Consider the following 21,853-nt stretch of genomic DNA (forward strand, 5'->3'; position numbering starts at 1 on the left):
TATAAAAATATAGTTTTATGTGCGATTAATTGAATAAACGGTAAATCATCATATGGACCACCCCATAAATATATTAAAAATGAAGCAAAATAAACAATATATATATTTAAAATAACAAAATAAAAGTTGTACAATAATGAGTAAATACTGAAGAAAACCGCAATAAACCGAGTGGTAGAAAGAATTGTAAATTCATTTAATTACTAACGTATAGCGAACATTTTCCAGCTCATGGATTATTTTGCGATTTTCTCCGGCGACTAACAAAATAATATACAACGAATACAGATACACCATCATCGAACCTGCATTGATTTAGATCGACGAAAATTTTAGCGACGACAAGCCGTCATCGGCGGTAGCGGAGGAGCGCGTGCATGACAAGGGGTGCATAGGTGAGGCGACCGCCAGACAAATCGATATGAGCAGACGGGGGGCGCGCGCCCCCTCATCGCACCCCCTTAATCATCGTCACCCACCTCGCGCCGCCCCCTCTCACTACACAATATTCGCCGGCGAATCTCTGCAACTAAAAGCGAAATTCCGACGCGATCCGACGCACAGTGGGGTTTTCGTATGGAAGGCCATGGCCAAAATAAAAAGTGAAAGTCTATATTGACGATATAAACGGTAGTGTTAAGAATATATTGACTACTTAAGACGATACCTAAAGAGACTGCTTCGCATCTGTCAACGAATAATAATTAAGAAAAATGTTTAAGAAAAAACGATTTTTCTAGCTACAAATACCATTCTCAATAATTACAAATTATGAAAAATATAAGCAATAGCAATTTAAAATTTTAATTGAAGTTGGCTTTTCTGAAATGTATTTATAATGTAAAAAATACATGTAAGTAAATGAATAATCGACTTTATTAAGAAATAATTGCAATAATACAATGAATTTATAAGTAACCAAGAATGAATAGTAAATTACTTAAGATAACTGATAATAACAAAATTATTTCTCATTTATACGAAATTTGAATATGAGGTATGTAAGGTAGTAAACCAATCAATTATGATTATTACGAATGGACTTATATTCCACTTTCAACAAAAACATCCTACATCCTACACTACAGTTCAAACTATTTTATTTAATTTATGAGGGTATTGTGCACTATTGACTGTATGATTGATTATAAATATATAGAGGATATTATAATCTGCCTAATTTTTTTTCTTCCAAAATGGATATTTTTAACCAATAATCTGTATAGGCAATGTAATTGTTCCGTTGTAAATATCCTCGAAAACAGTAAAATATGGTTATATTTTTTTAATGAAGTAATTTGCAATAAAGAGCATTTGACTATGTTAAATCAACTACTAGCTAAGATATACTTAGCAAAAAAACTTGCCCTTGGCCTCCCCACTGTGCGATGCACAAAATGCAAAAATACAGGCACTAACGTAGTGTAAACAAAAGCATCAATATATCAACTGCCATAAACTCGCCAAGTGTTGAGAAATCAAATGTACACATTCATTAATTTTTATTATAAGCAAACATGAGAGAAACGTAATCAACTATACATACATACATATATCTCATATTCGACCACCATACTGGCGACTTCAATCTGAGTATTTATATTCTGCGATTAAAACATTCTATTAATATTTAATATATTTAGATAAAACTTGTCACAAAATTACGATCTTCTGTAAAAAAACTTATGCATTTTACAAATGTACGTACAAAATGTCACTTGTCACACGTAAACTACTTCCTATAACAGAGCAACTTTTTATCCAAACGCTCGACAAAAGGTCAACAATTTAACAACTATACACGTCTTTCAGAAAAAAATAGCATTTAAATATCATATGCACAAATTAAAGCAAGTTACGTTGGATATTTATTTTTGGCACAATTGCACACAGTTCTATTTATATATTTATCTATATATGTATATATAAACATTATGACAAAAATCTGATGAGTATCGTTTCCGACACGGAAACGAACACACCCTGGGTATTTCGACGTTTGTCATGCGCTGTGTATTGTATAATATAATATGTAGGACATGGGTAAACGTGTTCGAAAACACTCAAAAGTCGGACAATCCGCACCTAAGTCCCGATTAAAACGCAATTTGTCGAGTAGCAACACAAACATGTATGAAAATACCATGAAAGAATGAAATGATGAATATCTAAGAACTTTGATTCTAATAGAGGCGCTCGATAATATTGTTGCATAATTAATTTGCAATGCAAGCCCGATAATTATTTATATAAAAAATATTTTAACGTACACACAGCTATGAATAATTTATATATTAATTTATTTTCAAGAGCCGACGTTAATAAAAACGCCAACAGTAATATTTTAAACATTCGACGAGTCCCTCAACTGACTCTAGATTTCTAATTAAAGTTTCGGGCTGTATCGTGATAAATTGTAATCTATGACGCTATTAGTCGAAACATTAAGCGTGACTCGTGGGAATTTTGCGTTATTTCATCGCTTTAGAAAAGTGTGTATCAAAATAACCCGATTCGCGTAATTCGTCGTTTGAAAAAAAAACAAATGTTTTAACACAATCAACTCCGGTTCGAGTCCGATGGCACAGGCCCTGTGCCACATTTTTAGACTTAGTTTGTTTTACGTACAACGCAAAAAACTAATCTTGAATTTAGAGCGATTATTTCAAAGTTGTGGCGATTTTACAAAAAAATATATATTTTTGTAAAAATTGCCGGCTAGCGGCCTTTATAGTGTCTAAAACAAGGAAGCAAACATCTCGGCGTATGTAAAAGGCCATTCCTGTCCGAAATTAAATAATAGAAAAAAGATCCGAAAATATTTAATTGGTTCTGGTTGATGACCTAAATAGGAAAGGGTCGTCTGCGAATAATATATATATATATATATATATTCTGTCACATAAAATAACTGAAAAACGCACGCAACAACTTTCAGTATAACGATTAACCGGTGGTGGGCCGCATACGAAAATTTTGTATACCGATTCATGCGGTGACGGGCCACATCCATAAAGGTTAGGGCAGAAAAATACGCGGTCTATTAAAATTTATTTTTCAGACGACTCTTTTACCAGCCAGAACCACGTTATGGTTAGCTCGAACCTAGATAGTTTTAAATAAACACATTAAATTCGGTACTACGGTGTTGCATTGTTTTACGCAAAAAACTGGAATTAAAATTCTAATGGAGATCAATAGGCAATAGAGCAACGAGAACTATATTTGAAATGTAGTGTTGCTTAACGTCTCATCGTATATTCGAAAATTCATAACATATCGATAACCAATGTTTTAAATATATCTAGATAAAATACACATTTTTAACCGTATGTAATTGATTCGTAGATTTTAGTTTATCATACAGGTGCTACTTGTGTTAAGTTTCTTACAATTAGAAGAGACTCAAGTTGACCATGTGATAACTATGCATATACAAATGTTAACGTTTATTTATTATATTATAAGATAAGAAATTGAACGGATTCTTAAATAATCGATCATGTCGTGTGCCATAAGCATAATAATGCAGCGATTCGCGTGATAAGCCCAAATGCCAAGAAATAACGAATTAGTCAAAATAGACGTTTGTGCACCCTTCCTATTACTACGAAGCGATATCTCTAAGCAAAATAAAATTGCTATAACTTTTTTTATTGTTAATATAAAAGCACCCCAATTATACACAAGATAGGCCTTTCTTAAATTCTATATAAAATAACACGAAGGAACACCTAAGATTTGTTTATTTTTGCCGTGTTTAAAAAAATAAAGTTTTGAAAGTATCGGGGATTCTATGAAAGATACTTGAAGGCTGCAGTTTGAGAAACGCCACACTGAATAAATTAATACGCGTGCCGGCCAATCCTCTTGATCTATGATAGACTATATGCGAAGGTGATTATTATTGCTCGTCGATACGCTCAAACTACTCGGATATCTTAATTATGATTGCAAAATCACCAGCGCTACAAGAGCAATTCCATAGTGGCTTTCCTTCAAAACGGAGACAATTTAAAACCAGTTACACAAAGGGAGATGAGCGCTTTCGTCGAAAAAGTTTTACTTTCACGGCATTTTTGCGATAAAATAAACAAACCGAAAACCTTCGTCGAGTATTCTCATAAGAACACGAAAACCTGTTATACGACTCGAGCACGCGTTCTCTATGTCGAGCGCGTAACGATCGAATCCGAAATTAAGTGGGAACGTTATTATTTACATCTCGAAGCGAAGCTACGGAAGATAATCCAAAGAGGTAAAATTAGCCGACGCAAGATTTCAAACGCAATTTGCGACACGCGAATTTATCCGAAACACGGGGAGGGTTTCGTATCGGACAAATTCCCATTCCGACGCGTAACATAATATTCGGTCTGGCATGCGTAGTCCTGATTATAAAATAATATCCTGACTCGGCGCGGCGGTAACCGAAAACGTAAGCGAGCGTTTCTAATGAGCTCGTTATATTTCAAAGATTGCTCGTCACCGGAAGGTACAGAGAGCGCACCCACGATTATTACGGGTTTCCAATACGATACAAGTTTTGAAAAATGCGTTTGGGAACTCGTATATTAGATCGACCAGAAGTATCCCTCTAGCGCAGTAGAGTATAAACATTCCGACCCGCTTTGGGGTTGGTTGGATGGTTTTCGAAAAAAAGAAACACTCGTGGAGTGTTCCTAATTAACTTTTCTAGTGTTTTTAAAGGACACCGATGTACTCTCTCTTGGGAAGAAGCGAGTGCCTCAAGTACGTCGTTGAAATACCTTGTATAAATAAAAGAAGGTAAAAATATTACATGGATCATAATATAAAATTTAATAATTTTTAGTCATAAAGTTGCAAATAAGTCGAGAACTGATGAGTAAAAAAATTTAAATATTCCAATGCATTTCTTATAAAGATGCAAGTTCAGCGCGAGTAATATGTATTATGTGGTTACCAGATCATAAAATGTACAAGTCCAGTCAAGACAAAAATCAGGCAGATTAAGTGTCAAGTTAATGTTATTTAAATATTTTATGGATATAGTCACTAATGAAAAGAAACAGTGATTTGTGCAGCAAAAGTTGTTTTTAGCATATAACACAATATCAACGAAATGAAGATAAGTGACAAAATTTGATCTTGTGCCACTGAATAGGCTACAAATGTTCGTCCATATATATAGATTAGCGTTTTAACGGATGGTAGTTTTAGGGTACGCTGATTGCACACAAGAACCGTGCATACAGGGAATGTGATTCACGGTTATTTTACTATGTGCGTTTCACCGTGTACACCGTGAAATAAATTCACCCACTCCTCCCCTTCCATCCCTCGTCAATTTTCGACTTCTATCTACTGGACCTTCCGCTACATATCATCGACCTGGACCGTTACTTTGAGATTTATTTTGTTATTAATGAGTGAAATCCTAAAATTGATTTATATCGGGAGATTTTAAGAGAGAAATTTGGAGACAAATTAATATTTTACTGAATGAAATTATCGCCTTTTAAAAAATCCTAGAATTTCTAGAAATGAGTGGTTAAATAAAGTGACATTTTATATAAATAAAATGAAAAGTTATGATAAAGTACATATATTGAAAATAAAATATCTATCTACGCGGTCAAATTACTCGCGGCAGTATACGATAATAGATAATAAATGAAGCACGATTTCTTGAGAAAATAATTTGCATTTTAAATAGGTTTCAATAAAAATCCTACATGTAGCGTATTCTAAAACATCAATATAATTTTTAGTAATTAAATAAAAATAGATTTTTGAAGATACGATGTAACCATTTACCGCATAGGTTATTTTAAAAATCTATTTTTATCTCGCCGCATACAGTGACGTATTTGTTAACATAATTAGGTCATTATAAGTTTTTTTAATCTTACATTGTAAACTGGCAGGCGTAAGCCCAATGCGTTATAACGGGTTAAATCTGTAGTAACTGGGTAAATGTCAATCCCATATAATGAATACCTACAAGTAAGTATTTAACCACGTGAATGGGAATCGGTAACATCTATATTAATAATTATAAATGCTTATGTGTAATATAATTTATAACCAATAGGTTTTAAAGAACGCCATTTATGTAAATGTTTTTTTACTACACGGGACTACTCTTACGAAATATTTCCCTCACGGTAAAAAGTCCAGACACAAGAGAATGGATGTATCATTACACTAATTGTTAGAATCAATTGCTATTCGCCTCTCACACCTTGCGATTATGTTACCCAACGCTTCTAAATAATATATTTGTATAAAATGTTGTATGTAATTTATTACACAGTAAAAATCAATTATGGAATTGAGGATGACTCTTCGAGGTGAGGAAAAATTTGCCGCTATATTCTTATTAGAATCTATTACTAATTAATAACATGTGAAGTGGCATGCTTTTGACGTTTTTACGGTAGTCATTTGCATAATACGAAGCTTGTAAAATATTATGGCGGACTGAACAAGGTGTCGTTTTTTATTTCGTAAAAATATTCTTTAAATCACAGAGTAACACAATAATAAGCAAATTCCCTAGTATATACATTGAAGTATAACGTTCCGAGTAACTTTTGTAAATAATTGCAACTGGATTTGTACGCGATACATTATTTAAGGAAATATCGGAGACTTTCCTATACCTAGCATTTTTTAATATTAAAATTAGATTGCGATTACGGTAATAAACGAGCTTCGCCGTATTGAAACCCTTTATTTACACTTCTTAAAATACCTAACTGGCAGAGGGTTGATGTTATTTCACTCATAATATTCTCAAGTGTTTTAAGAAAATTGAAGTCGATTATCACGGAACGTTAATATTCCCAACGTTCATATATTAGGTTGATGCATAAGTAGTGTATTTTTTATCGAGTTGACGTTTTTTATTTGTTCTTGAAACCAACCAACATAACATCTGTTCCAACTCATGACTGCGTGTAGGGGAAGATTACTTTGCACATATTATTTAGAATCAATCGGTGTTTCCGGCAATCCGGCATGGAAATTTATCGATAGCCAACAAAGAGAGATCAGGGCGTCCGTCTACCACTGACGCTAATACGCCGAAGACATTGACTTTGAGATGGATATCAATCTATCAACCATCGTGAGCGCCTGCATCATATTGAAACTATTTTAAAATATGACACTGATAATTTGGCAATGAATAAGGGGAAAAAATAAGACATTTGAAGTAAAAATGGCTTTGATTGAGTACATTATTTTATTCGAAACGCTTGAAAACTGAAATTCATTTATCAATTATGTATCAGATTTTAATACACAAAAGTGTTCGGAATCGCAACGCAGAGCGTGCGCGTTTAGAGACAAAAATCAGTTCGGAAAGTATGGAAATAGAATTTATTCTTCAAAATTCGATGAAAATGTTTAAATGATTTTATGTGTAATTCGCATATTACATAACAAAGTTATATATACTGAGCAATATAAATAAGATGCCAAGAACGTTGGTTGTTTAGAACGCGTTAGTTGCACAGGAAAGAATGTCGTTTATATGATGACCATTTTCAACGAAGAGTCGTTTTTAAGTGTAATTTAACATTTTAAAAGGAACTTGTTGCTTCTATATTGTGAAGATCCAGAGGTTCGGAATTCACTATTTTTGAACCATTTACTGTAAGATTAAAAAAGCTTTTCATTGCGTTCAGCTTTAGAATCCATTGCTATTCGTCTCTCACCTAACTATTAGACAATCTTATAAGATCTAATAAGAATCCGATCGGAGGGAACGAGCGTCTTCGCCGCCACCTGTTCGCCGCCAGCGGGAGCATCGCGGCTGGCGATTTGGAAAGCGGCGGCGGAGGCGGCGAAGAGCGCAACAGATAGAAACCGGCTCGCTGCCGGCGACGCCGCAAACGTAACGACGGAACGACAGCGCGGCGGCAGAGCTTTCGGCATCAATGAACCGGTCGCTGGCTGGCGAGCTTCCAGGACGCACACGCACTGTTTGCAAACAAACGAAGGAGATCCGACGGGAATCGATATTCGGCGACGTCGGCGCCGGATGGCGCGACCTTCCCCAACGGCCGGAGGGCGTCGGCTGGCTCCGCACCCTCGCGGGTCACCGCCCGCCCGCCCGAACAAAGAGCCGCGTCTATTTCCGTCGGACGAGAGCGAAACGACGCAGACGCCGGCGCCGCGGCAGCAGCGATCGCCGGCGGGGCCCCGCTCTCGACCGAATGCGAGGGGGCGGAGTGACGCGAGCGCGGGGCGGAGGCCCCGGCGATCCGGGAGTCGCGAGCGACCTGTTGCGGACGTTACCATGTCGGGTCCCGCGTCCTTGACATCCGGCGTGAAGAACAACTCACTGAGCGGCTTCATGAGGCCGCCGCCGCGGGGGGACTGCCGCCCGCGGATGCGGCGAGTACCGAGCGGCAAACTGCTTTACCGACGGCGAGCGAGGCCGATCGTAGCGCCGCCCGACCGCGGACGACTTAACTAGCAAATGTGCTCATCTGCCATTCAAAACTTTGTCCGATTCGAAATACTTTTTCCGTTATTTAGCAAAACCAAACTTTAAATTGCAAAGACGAGAATATTTTCCGCGACTTTGTAGAAGTAGGATTTTTAAATATATTAAAATATGCCAAAGTGCTTCGTTGACATTTAAGATATTGTACAACCTTATTTTATATAGCAGCAAATTAAATGGTCAGTTAATAATTATAAATGTTGATTACCTTTATGACAAAAGGTCAGTAAAGCTCCAATTATGTCGTAGCAACAATACTAAAACAAATCTATTTATTTATTATGTACATACTTATACAATAAATGTCATTTTTGTACCAAAATATTTAATACTCAAATTTTACAGAATTATTTTTTATGTCTAGCATCGCATATCATTCTTTATTAAAAATATATCTATTTAACCTAATAATTAATAACTAACTGACACAATATTTTAAGACAAAAAAGATAATTATTAAAATGGTCTAAAAATAATAATCACACCAAGATTCGAAATATTTAAAAAAAAAATCAAGTTCCATAATATTTCAAATGAGGTCGAAATAATGGTATCATATATGTATATATTTATTTTTACACAGAATTTTAATATGGTTGTGATCATAATTTATATTAAAGGTCAGAATATAAACGTCCAGAATAAATATTATTAGATGGTCAAAATCATTTTTTGTCAGTATTTATTATTAAGGTGTTTTATGGTCAACTTGTTTGGTTGGGCTCGCAATATTGTTAGATGTCAACACAACAAGCCAAACGTGCTATCTGCCGCTGCGCTGTCGTTATTCCTGCTTCATTCATCGCTCTAAATACCTTCGCGTCCTACGTGTTATTAAATACATTCATTGAGAACTATTCACGGGGTTCAAGGTTCTAAAGCTCACTCGCTCGCACCTAACCTGTCAACAGTTTTGGTGCGAGCGAGATATTTTATAATATATTTCTATAATAAGTAATTTATTGCCCATTATCATATATTTATAAATATTAAAATACTTTTTTTTAATTCACAATATCGTCCCATTCGTTATTTTAATTCTGATCATCCTATATTTTTATTCTGACCCAAAGTTGATTTAAATTTTTACCATTTAATTTGCTGCCATTTATTTTTTACAAATTTAGTTACGTGTTTTTTTTATTCTACTTGAAATAATCCTACTATTTTATCATATATTTAAAATATTTTGTATAAAAGTGTTGAACCGAGGGCCAAGGCTGCGACTGAGGCAACATAATCATCCCTCGAAGATCAGGGGGGGTGGTGTTGAAACAAGGATGAAACACAATGCAAAGCAATGCGAGAACGTCTTCTCGTGCGCTAGAGAAATACTAATGAAACTCTTGATAAATATGTAGTACTACGAGGACGGGTCCCGCTCATCCGGCCATCAAAATCTGGGTGCCCGCCCATTAGGTTGGACTTGTAGGGCCCAAGTATATTAAAAAATTATAAGAAACCGAGCTAATTTACTATAATCTAGACATTTATAGCAATTTTAAAAATAACATATTGAACTTTTTGTATTTTAGATCGGCTCTTAACTTTGTATTGATTGTTCCTGTTGGTTAAGACGTCCACTCAGCAGCGGTTGATGTTGGCATAATTATTGACAAGTGTTTGAAACATTACACTTATATTATAAAAAATCTAAAATATTTTTCAATTTATTTGAACAAACCCATTTTTGATCTACACAAGAGATAAATTCGTGTCTTGCATTTCAAGTTGTAATTCGGAAGATGTTGAATTACTATTAAGTTACGAGGTCTCTTCTTCCACATAAGAATCCGAGTAATTACACTCTTGGAAAATAAACTAAGTCACATACAAAATATTTTATTAAAAATTACTACGAATATGCATACTCAAATATTTAGATTGGAATCACTATTTGCGCAAACATAGATTTTTTCATTTGAAAAATATGCATGTGTCATAATGTCTCGAGTAATTACAACAAACGTATCTCATTATCAAAGCATTGCCAGGCAACACTGAATGTAAAAATAGATAGTGAAAGCCAGAATGAAGGATATAAAAAGAAAATTAAGCCATTGCAGAATATTAAATAAACCGCCGATTAAAAAAGCAAAAATTCGAAAAGGAATATTTTCATGAATTCAGTCGACTGAAGTATATGAACAATATGCAAGGATTTTGGAAGTGAATTCCCGATTATCGAGGGTAACGACGGGGAAGAGGGAATCAAAAATTGCCTCTCGCTTAATATCCTAATACATACAACTTTCAAGGCGTTTCATAATCTCCTGTTAAATTCTAATTATAGAGCTAACTACTTTTTTAGAATTTTTAAAGACAAGATTTAAAAATTGGTCAGAAAACCACATTCACTAAATCTCTTACTTCTTCAAAATTTTGACAGAATAGTGTAATCAAAAAACCCCTCGAATCTTAAACGAAAGCAAAAAACCCTTCAGGTCACTCGAACAGTTAAAACATTTACACAATGTACTCTTTTATAAGTTACAAAACCGAAAGATTCCAGATTGATTCGAATATTTCAAACAAGACACAAAGGTTGAGTTAATAATTTCTAAAAAATAAATCAAAAGTACTCACCGGACTACCGTGTATTCCTACGACGTGCTTCAAACCTAGTTGGTTTTGGTTCTGCACGTACTGAGCAGGTCCGGCGAGCACGCCGGGCTGCCCCATATGATGGTACATGAGGTGTTCGGCGCCCTTATTCGCGCCGTTCACCTGCTGCTGTTGTTGCTGCAGCTGCTGGTGTATATCGTACAACCCCTGGGGATGGTGATGACCGGGCAGTACGATACCCGGATGGGGCGGAACCAGACCCGACGAGAGGTGCGCGCCGTGCGCCGCCAGCATCATCTGTTGATTCTGCTGGGCGGTCGCCGACTTGATCTGATTCATCTGATTCAATTGAGCTGTGGGAGCGTTGTTAACGGTGGGCGGTGGTGCGTATTTCCATTTGTCGTGATTCTAAAAATGAAAATTATAAAATTAGACAATCCGTATGATATTATTTAGGTTCTAAAACGTGATATGATCTGTAAAGGAGGTCTTGCTTATTCCGCCAGATGTTTGAAAGTGTTTATATTTCACCATCTAGTCGAATCGGTCAGTGCATACAAATATATATACCAGCGAAAGCCTAACCCGAATCATGTAAAATATACCGGTCAAGATACATACAAAATTGTATAAGGAAAGCTAACCGAGAATTGTTACTGAAAGTACGAGTTAATAATACATTCGGAATATTTTACTACCCTCGTTTTTTACTTGTTGGTTATAAACCAGTAATTTAGTGAGTTTCTTTATCAGATAATTTTCTGACGGTAAACAATAGTTATGATTCAACAATTAAGTTTTAATATGAATCAAGCTATTTAAAAATAAATATTATATATAAAAATGTGTCAAGAGCATCATGGGTAACATCAATACTTTAGCTTGGCAAGGTTATCGTCATTTCAATCTACATTTTTCATTGCATGACCTTTTTTTATTTTTAGACCAGCATACGAAATATATCTGATGTGACTGAATTTCTAGTTAGAGCAATAAATTTTAAGCTTTTCTCTGAAAACAAATGTACAATATGTAGAAGTTTCCACACCTTCACTTCACGCAATAAAACAAAAGGAAATTGCTATGTTAAAAAAAATAAGGTAGTTCATGATCAAAACAATCTTAGTTTAAGATTAAAAAGAAAACAGCCGATTTTATTAATGCCTAGTTAAGATTCATCTCTCAAAGTAAAGATTGTTGCTCTCAAATCAGGAAGTTATTATACTATTTACAGTTGCCAATTTAAAATCTTTATTTGGGTCAGAATAGGTGAAAAAACAGCACATGAATAGTGAATAAAAATAAGTAATTTATATATTGAGGTTCAACGGATTTGTGAACCTCAATATATAAATGAACAAATTATATGGAAACACTTTCGATTATAATTTATCTTAATTTTTATGTTTGCAAAAGATATCTTTGACTAGTTGAATATTACTCCTATATATTTTTTTAGTCAGATCTTCAAGGTTAATTCTTTACTTTTTTATTCCTACTGTCCAGATTGTGAGTGACACCCGTAACATTGGGGATTTTCTTATTCACGAACATGCCTAAAGAGAAAAAATAAATGTTTTCTTAGAAACAATAGATGCCCAATTTGGACCCCATGTGGTACCCTTAAAATTTATTATTTTAGATCAATGGGGCTCTATTACCCCAAGGAGTATGCGAATCGACTTACTTAGGGGTGCGCCAAGTGATAATTACACAATAATTGTAAACCATAAAATAAACGAAAAATTTACAGCTGCAATTGCAAATATTTTGGATAAATTTGATTTTTTTTACCAATATATGTATATATTCAGAGGTATGTACTATTTTTTATTTTAATGGTACGCAGTCAAAAGTTTGAAAACCACTATTTTACTTATAAAAGGTTAGAGAACGTAGAATGATATTGATGAAAACTGTGGAACGTAGAATGATATTGATGAAAACATTCTGGTCCACCAAAGCCTGTGATTATATTAGGTGTACCGGAAAAGAATGTCGTTTTTTTAATAAAACAATTTTGTGCATTTAACGATTAGCCAGTGCAGGTCTTTTTTTATTTATTTCTGCATCTAAACGCTCTAGTTGATCACTATGCATTTGAGCGTTAATTGTCTGTCCGGGTTTTAATGTTTCAAAATAAATTATTCCCTTGCAGTTCGACAAAACAGACAAAATAACTTTTTTTGCAGAGAGCCCGGGCTTAGGGGTGGGTTTTGGTACCTGGCCCTTTGAAAGCCATTGTTTCTTGCGTCCTTGGTTTGAATACAACACCCATTTTTCGTCACCAGTTACAAGATGTTGTAGAAATGGAGTTTTGGTATTTAATTCCAATAACTCAGTGCACGCGTTTAGACGCTCACCTAGATTTTTCACTTAATTCATGAGGTATCCATTTTCCTTGTTTCCGCGTCTTGCTGATTTTTTTGATATGCTCTTGCTCGCTTGACCATGAACATCAGAGTTGCTCCGCGAGTTCTTGAATCGTTGAAGATGGATTTTGGTGAATCAGCTCAGTTAAAACACCGCTATCCACTTTAACAGGTCGACCACTTCCAGGGTTATTTTTTAGATCAAAATTGCCGGATTTAAATTGTTTAAACCACCTCTGGCATTTACGAACATTCAAAATATCTCCCAGTAAATCACAAATATTTTTTGTAACACGTGTTGCACTTTTTTTCTTCATGAAATGATAAAAGCATAAAATTTCGAATAAATTTGTCATTCGTTACAAAGCTCTCCATTGTATATAGGGTTGTAATTTTTTTTGTTTAAAAGTCCTAATACACTCCAGGTATACGTAGTCAGAGAAACAACACAGAAAACGTTGTAAAAGTTCAACTGATGAAGCACAACTGACCACTTAAAAGTGATAACAAAAAAAACGACATTCTTTTCTGGTACACCTATTATATACCTGTAAAATTAAATTGACCGAAGGAATGGCGAGCATACGTCACCATGTATCAGTAAAAGATTAAGATTGCAGTGACATATTAAAAATATATTTAAGAGGTTCTGACAACCCTTCAATATAAACTTGAAATTGGATCTTGTGCGTTTTAGGGTTCCATAATTTTGCGCAAGAAAATATTCTTGCAAAAATATATTTTCATTATCTTAGAAAACAATATACAAAAATCGATTGACTTGTCATTATTCTGGTATTTTTGACTCGACTCTTTCATCGGTGTAAATATTTAACCTATAATATCATTATATTAAAAAAGTACAATAGAAATATATCGCTATTAATAGAACGTCTTCATTAAAATTTACCACAACGCTATTAGTTTCACTATAATCGATAACACAATCTCTACACACAAAACAAATTCATTCCAATATAAAACTATGGCTCTTCACTACAATTATCTATTTCATTCATGATTGGTCATGTTTAAATAACTACAGAATCACAATATACATATCCCTCGATTTGCACAGAAATTTCGGGTAAATTTAGGTCTAAAACATACACAAAAATGGAAAATTGGTTCCATAAAATGAAAATACGCATAACTCTATATAAAATTGAATATATTTTTGAGCAATATAATCAACGGTGTTTTGACGCATCTGCATTTTTTTGCAAAAGAAAAAAATTATACCAATCGCATTTTTATCACTCCCATTATTAAAAAAATAACTAGTGGCATTCCAACATTATTTTGCCTTGAAAGGGTAAAAAAATTGTTTTAACTGCGCAAATCAAAGGATGAGTGTGTAATAAATGTCTCATAATAATAGTCCCAGTAAAAAGTTTGTTTTTATGAATTAATTTATTTTAAAATGTTTCCCTGTCAATGCAACCTTCCCAATTCATCGTTTTTGAAAAACTTTTTGGCTTAAATTCATTCAAAATTTTTTTTTTAAATAAATTAAGAGTTTTACACAGACATTTATTTTTTAATTCTGGCAATAGGGTCAAGAAATGATTTTGTTTATCAAAAGATTATTCTTGTCATTTTATTGTACATGCGTGCAGTGCCATACTTGATGAACGTACTCGTGGAACGGCGGTTTATTTGCCGTCTTTCTCTTTTGAGCAAGATGCACTACACGGTCGACAGTTTTTGTCCTTGTGATTTATTTTTAGCAGTTATAAAAAACATTTGGTGGTTGCATTGATTATTTTATTATTCATTTGCATTATATCGCGTGGATGGCTCGTGTCTAGATTGAAAAGTTTTTCAATTGTTTTTGTGACATAATTCAATTTATTTTAACCCTTCATAATGATTATGGACACCAAAAGTGAAATAATGGCATGGGTGGTGTAGACCAGTGTTCTCAACCTGGTGGTCCGCAGACTGGCGCTGGTCCGCAAGAAATTATTGCCGGTCCGTGCAAACTTTCACCAAATTCGGGGAATTCCCTACTGAAAAGACTTTTTCATCTATGTTAGTAATAAAAACCAAACAGAGGAATCGATTGGATGTTAGTTCAGCGCTTCATCTCTTATAAAACACGCTGCAACCACGTATATCAAATTTGCTTACAAAAAGCAGCAGCAGATGTCGCACTAACAAAAATTTTTAATTTTATAACATTAGTTTAATAAATAATATTCTATCTAACATTGGTTTTTATTTTGGGTTGACGCCAGTCGGCGAAATATTTTTCTCATTTTCTCCGGGCCGCGGATGTGAAAAGGTTGAAGAGCATTGGTGTAGACAGATAATATATTATGAATATAGATTAACGAAGATCTGTGAAATATTGGAAAAAAGTTGTGTTTAGCATATAATATTAAGAATGATTTTAAACTCTTATTTTATATATGAAGATAATAGTAATGAATCAACATTATCGAGATATCAATTATGTCTCAAATAATAGAAAACATTATTAATTTGATGCACATAATCAAATATTAGAGGTACAAAATAGTGGGATTAGAAAATTACTCAATCGCAAAGATCAAAAATGCTTTGTATGCAGCAGGAAGAATAGTGGTCCCATTAAAAGATTGTGTGCCATGTGTTGTATTGCGAAGATCTTCACGGCATTTGTTTAAAAGAACATTTAAAATATTTTTTCTATATATTGTAATTTTTTTTTGTGATTTGAAAGGTTTTCCATTTTTGTGTAATTTTTTAATGTAATTTAAGGCTTTTAATTTTTTGTCAAGATTTTTAAGTATTTATTTTTTTATATGAAATTGGTAACTTTTCTTCCTTTAAAAATCTTAATCGAATTATAAAATGCAGTAATTAAATTCATAAACCTGCATGGTCACATAACCATGCTTCTTTTACACAATAATTAATTAAAATACATTAAAAAAAGGTTTAAACCACTAATGCACTGGCGCACAGTTTTCATATTCAAGCATTATGTTATCAATGAGCAAACGATTGTTGTTAACATTTCTCGCTAGTTTCACAAACAACGATATATCGTTGTTTAGCATCCAAAGGGTTAATAAATTCTATGTGAACATATTTTTGAGAACATTAGTGGGGCTGACAAATTATGAAAAGTTTAACCACCCTATGCCTATGGATGAACGTTATACAAACGTTTACTACTAGTAATATACCACTAGCCCGTATCCCATAAGCGGCGGCAAACAGAAGCAATCATAAAAATACTCAAGATGCATTTCAACCGCCGTAGATCAAAACGACCTGAACAATTTTTGTTCTCAAACAAGTCTATGCCGAAACTGCATTGCAAAAGGCAATATTTTTTCAATATATTGATACAAAAAGACATTCAGGTGTATACATAGAAAAAAAAACACTAAAGGTATGGCGGCTAACCTATTCAAGCCACCAAGAAAATCGGCAGCATGCACTGAGCACCTAAAGAATAAATAATAAATAAAGAGGTCAATTTAAATAAGCAATATATAAAATAATTGTTCCATAAAATGAATTGTTAGTGCATTACTGTTGGACAGATTAAGTACGAGCGAGCATCGATCAGAACAGTGAACACCTTATGGAAAACTATATGCAACGAATCCTTTACCGGAGAAAAAAACCTTACATAAATGGTGCAATATTTAAAGAATTTATGGCACGAATCGGTGCTTATTATATATTATCAAAGTGCAAAATGGCACGTGCATACACAGTCAAAGAATTAATGACATAAAAAGCTACCACTATAAAATAATTTGGAATTAACTTTTGTAATGTTGTCAGTCATGGGCATGTCAAATTGTGTTATCAAGACGCTAAATAATTTTCACCATAAAATTTCCCTGGGCTCACTGCCTGGCATGGACACGGGAGCCATTTGACACACACACACAATGAGTTAACTACATCAGAACATTTTCGAGGCAAGATTATCCCCCAGCTTGCCGCACAAATGAACACACAATTTATTAACATACAAATGTGCGGAGCACGATATTATTAACAGGCGAATGTGGGACAGGGACGTCATTTCAGCTTTTTCCAAGGGACGATGATGACAAAAGTTGGCAGTGGTGGTTTTTATAATATTTTGATTTCATTAGGATTTATAGTATTTCATTAAATGATATGCATTTTTTTAGCCAAATTAAGGTTAGTCCCTATTTAGAATCCACGTCAAAGCATTATAATTGTGCCGTCGCAGTGAAAACACTCAGTTGTCTAGCGTTTATATTAGGACTTACAATAAGTGAGAATCGAATGAAGCATATCTAAACTGAATTATGACCTATAGGATAAGCAATAAAATCGCACTGTCACGATTTTATTGCTTTTGACGTGAATTTTTAACTAAAACTATTATTAGTTCTAGAATTTTCATTAGGTCTGAACAATAAATTCACATTAAATTGAGTTTCAGATATAATTTCATTAGCGGCTATCAGTTAAATTATATTTTCGCTAGTAGAAATAAATAACTTCACCGAAAAATACACAATCAGTGCAATATTTATACATCGCATGTAAATATATAAATATAAGTATGTAAATGTATATACAACTACGTATGGAAAAGTTGAAGTCATATGGTTTTACTAACACCTGCAAGATAAATTATATTTTCATTGGTAAAATTATATATCTACCAGTGAAAATGTATTCCAATATGATTTCACTGAAATGACATGTTTTAAAAAATATTTTAAAACATGTCATTGATTTTTAGTGATGAGAAAGTATTTTAAATGCGGACAAATTTTAGTTGAGAACTCAGAAAAATGAGATGGACTCTATATTATCTGAAAAAGATCACTTGGTTCCTATTTGTATGATTTATTCAACAACACTCTCAAATGAAGCGATGGTTCCCAGTAAACCTTCACGTCATTTAATAACAAATCATCCCCAACATAAAGACAAACCAAAAGAATACTTTTAGATGCTGAAAAATAATTGAAAAATTCAATCACACTCGATTCCCGAGAAAGCTTTATCGTTAGTAAAAGATTACTCAGCTCTTGGCAAACAAGAAAGAATCAGATTCATAGCGCATACTGATTAGTGATAAAGCCATCGAACAAATTAGGAACCTTTCTCCGTCAGCCTATATGATTTCTCGTAAAATGAATTAAGCAATCAAAACAAAAAAACGATGAATGTACAGACACCAGCAACTAATTTCATTTCTGCAAATCATCAGAGGTGGTAAAATCATAAGATTTTTAAGTCAGTTTTTCTTTTTATTGCCTATGTAAATATACTATATGTTTATTAAACCATGTTATTCATTTTTCATTCCTCATCCAGTGAGTCGTAAGGTAAATTAGTTTTGGAATGCAATATACTGCTAAATTGAAACATTGTACAATTTTTGGTTTTATATGGGAGGAACGCTAAAGAAATTTGTTAAAAAGATATGCAGTAGAGAAATAGTTTGCGTGAAATAACAGAGACCTTGGGCACTGTAACTAGCTGCGTATATTTCATTTCAACTGTTAATTTTGAAGCTTTTTCGATACGATAAATAGGTGGGAGCCTCACTTCTATAGCGGTGTCGTCTCCGAGAGCCCAGCGCTGGTGTTTGGGCGCGTACGGGGTGAACTCGGGGTCCTGCGGCGTCCTCTGAAAGACGTAGCCCACGGCGGCGTCGTCCTGCGAGCGACCGGGGGCTGCCGCTCCGCGCGACCCCCCGCCGGCTTCGCCGCCCTCTCCGCTGCCCAGCCACTTCATGAGGCCGCTATCGGGCTGTAGCATTCAACGTCGTTCCGAAGTCGTTTCGGAGCCGGTTTCTTCGAGATCCTGCAACGAGACGAACGCGAGTGAGGTTAGGCGGCGTCGGGTGCGGCGCGGCGGCTCCCGCTTTTGGGAGCCGATCGCCCCCGAGACGGGGGCGCAGGCTCCGGAGGGGCGGAGGCGGGCCGGGCCGCCCGGGGACGGGGGGGCGCGCATGCGTGGGGGCGACGCCCTCCGCCGGCGCCGACGAAGGCCGAAACGAGGCGGCTCGCGACTCGAACGGGTGGCGGAGCCCGTGGGGCTCTACTCACCTTCTCGGCTGTCGGCCGGCGACGGCAGCCTCCGCACCTACAGGCTGACCGCGCCACACCGCTTTCGGTCCGGCTCTGCCTCTGCGGAAAACATAACGACACTCGGCCTAAACCGCGACGCCGAACGCTCGCGAACACGCCTCTAACATATTACATATTTCCCTTTTTTACAACCTTTATTCGAGTGACAAAATTCAACAAATCAATTGAAAAACAATTCTTCAAAATCGCATTTCTATTATAAATTTACACCAAAATGTTTGCTCACTATCGCCAGGCTTTAGTGGATCAGCAACACAGTTTTCGTTCGCGTCCTTCCGCCGTCATCGACCTCGTCTGGCCCGCTGGCCTAACCGAGTAGTAACTGTAACAATATAAGGTGACTAGATTTTAAAAATATCAAAGGACATTAAAAAAAGGCATTATTACTGTGAGAGCTAAAAAAATGTTATTTCGAAAATTTTGATCAGAAGCCATCTCCGAAAAGTTATTGAGGGGAAAAAATTGTTGCAGGAGCTACAAAAAAAGGATTTTTGGAAATTTTTGTTCAAGAAGAACAAAAGAAGGACGTCTGGTCACCATAAGTAATATCAGCAATACCAACTAATCAAAGACGGATTACTCTAAAGGCGTAAGAGAGAAAAAATGTGCGCTCGCGATTTGTGTGCTCTGTAGTTCTTTGGCAATAGGTTGCAATTAGACACTGATTGAACCGCTGCAGTCGTATTTTATTAAATATAGATAATAGTTACATGTTTACAATTTGAATATCAAAGCGAAAGGTGCGCGAGGTCGCACCGGCAAAATTCACCAAAAAAGGACGCCTAGAAAATGTTGTTTTTTATAACTATGGAAAAATGAATACGAACATGATAAATTATTTTTTTTGCCGAAATATCTTTTTGACAGATAATTATTCATAAAAAAAAGTTTTTTGAATATTATTTCACGAGTATGGGTATCATATTAAAACATTAATTTCTTTTCATCATACATCAGTTTTTGAACTATTTTTTAATTTTAAAATCAGTGACATATAAAAAAATACATTGATATCAGATATATCAAAGGTAAAGTCATTCATTATATTGTATTTGAAAAAAGGTAAACTTCATAAATCCTGATGAGATTTATACTTTTAATTTCAGGTTTACACTCAACATTTCCAAATGTAAAACCATTTTGAAGAGCTTTTTGGCTATATCTATTTGCAATGCAAGTTGTGAACGGTCGTTTTTCGTATTATGGGGGCCAAAATAGATTTGTTATGGCCAAAACTGGTCGGCGCTGGAGTAGCATCGGCGTGACGGTTTTCTCTCTACCGGCAAGCCCGCAAGGGTTCGGACACGTGCCGTCGCGCGCGCGCCCCTTGTAATTTAAACACCGTTAATCTTCAATAAATATACTACTGCAGCGGCTCAATCTGTGTCTCATTGCCACCCGTCACCATCACCGTCCCTAAAGTATCAAAAATTATTTACGGAATTTGACAATTCAATTGCATTTAAATAATTTATTGAAAATTACATTGTTCAAACGTAAGATTATAAATGTATTATCGATAAATTCTCTAAATTAAAAGCGAGAAAATACTCGCGAGGGCTCATTTATATATACATTTATAATATAACATTGCCGTTAATTGGGCTTGATTTTCGTGTGTAGTGAGGATTATAATACTAGATCTATATTTAGACATCGTGAAGGCAAAAGTGACATTTTAACACAGAAGACATTTATTACAATTTAACGCTACAGGATTAGGTATATATAACAAAACACAGATAGAAATTCTAGTTGGAAGTGACGCTCTACGTCAGTGTTGCCAGTTAATGAAAGCTTCAGATGTGCCAAGGACTCCTTCATATATGTCAATAAGCACTTGACAACTTCTTTATCTCTATTACAAAACTGGCATTTTAACTTTTATAACCAGGAAACTATAGAGAAGACTGTTAGTATTTATTCTGTATTACAAACGCTGATTCTAATATAGCAATATATCTTAACTAGCCAATCACGAATCCATTTTTTAACAACTAATTTTTTTCTGCAAATTGAAATGTCTTACATATTTATTTAGGTTATCATTTGCATTGCGGTTCGATATTTCTGCAGGGATTGACTCGTCACAATCAAGAAACCCATTTTTTTAAATACAATTTCCGATAGATTAATCTGGGATGTAAAATTGGTTCACTAACGATTACCATAATCGACGACAGACTTCAATCACAAATTCAGTTTTACTTTAATACCCTGATAATATATAGACCAATGTACTACTAGCACCAAAACGAGACCACAATTGTCGCACAGAAAATAAATACATTAATACAAAACTTTTCTCCTATGCTGAGGCAGACTTA

General features: G+C 35.0%; 1 protein-coding gene across 9 annotated transcripts in view; it reads right to left on the reverse strand.

The window, feature by feature from the left end:
• pum (pumilio) overlaps positions 1-19,588 on the reverse strand; it is a 138,163-nt gene extending 118,575 nt beyond the window's left edge. For 6 of the 9 annotated variants that reach the window (XM_088195797.1, XM_088195795.1, XM_088195796.1 and 3 more), the window contains exons 1-3: positions 19,485-19,588; positions 18,982-19,239; positions 11,087-11,473 (exon numbers count right to left, since the gene is read on the reverse strand). In XM_088195797.1, the coding sequence (XP_088051923.1) occupies positions 11,087-11,473; positions 18,982-19,194 (600 nt within the window). In that variant the 5' untranslated portion in view covers positions 19,195-19,239; positions 19,485-19,588. Of the gene's footprint in view, positions 1-8,289; positions 8,373-11,086; positions 11,474-18,981; positions 19,240-19,484 lie in introns of those variants that run through there. The other 3 variants (XM_088195800.1, XM_088195799.1, XM_088195798.1) reach the window with 1 other exon arrangement.
• Between the last annotated feature and the right edge of the window lie 2,265 nt (positions 19,589-21,853).

Source organism: Plectrocnemia conspersa, unplaced genomic scaffold (genome assembly GCF_051122295.1).
Source record: "Plectrocnemia conspersa isolate PC_06_02 unplaced genomic scaffold, ASM5112229v1 ptg000010l, whole genome shotgun sequence".
NCBI lineage: Eukaryota > Metazoa > Arthropoda > Insecta > Trichoptera > Polycentropodidae > Plectrocnemia > Plectrocnemia conspersa.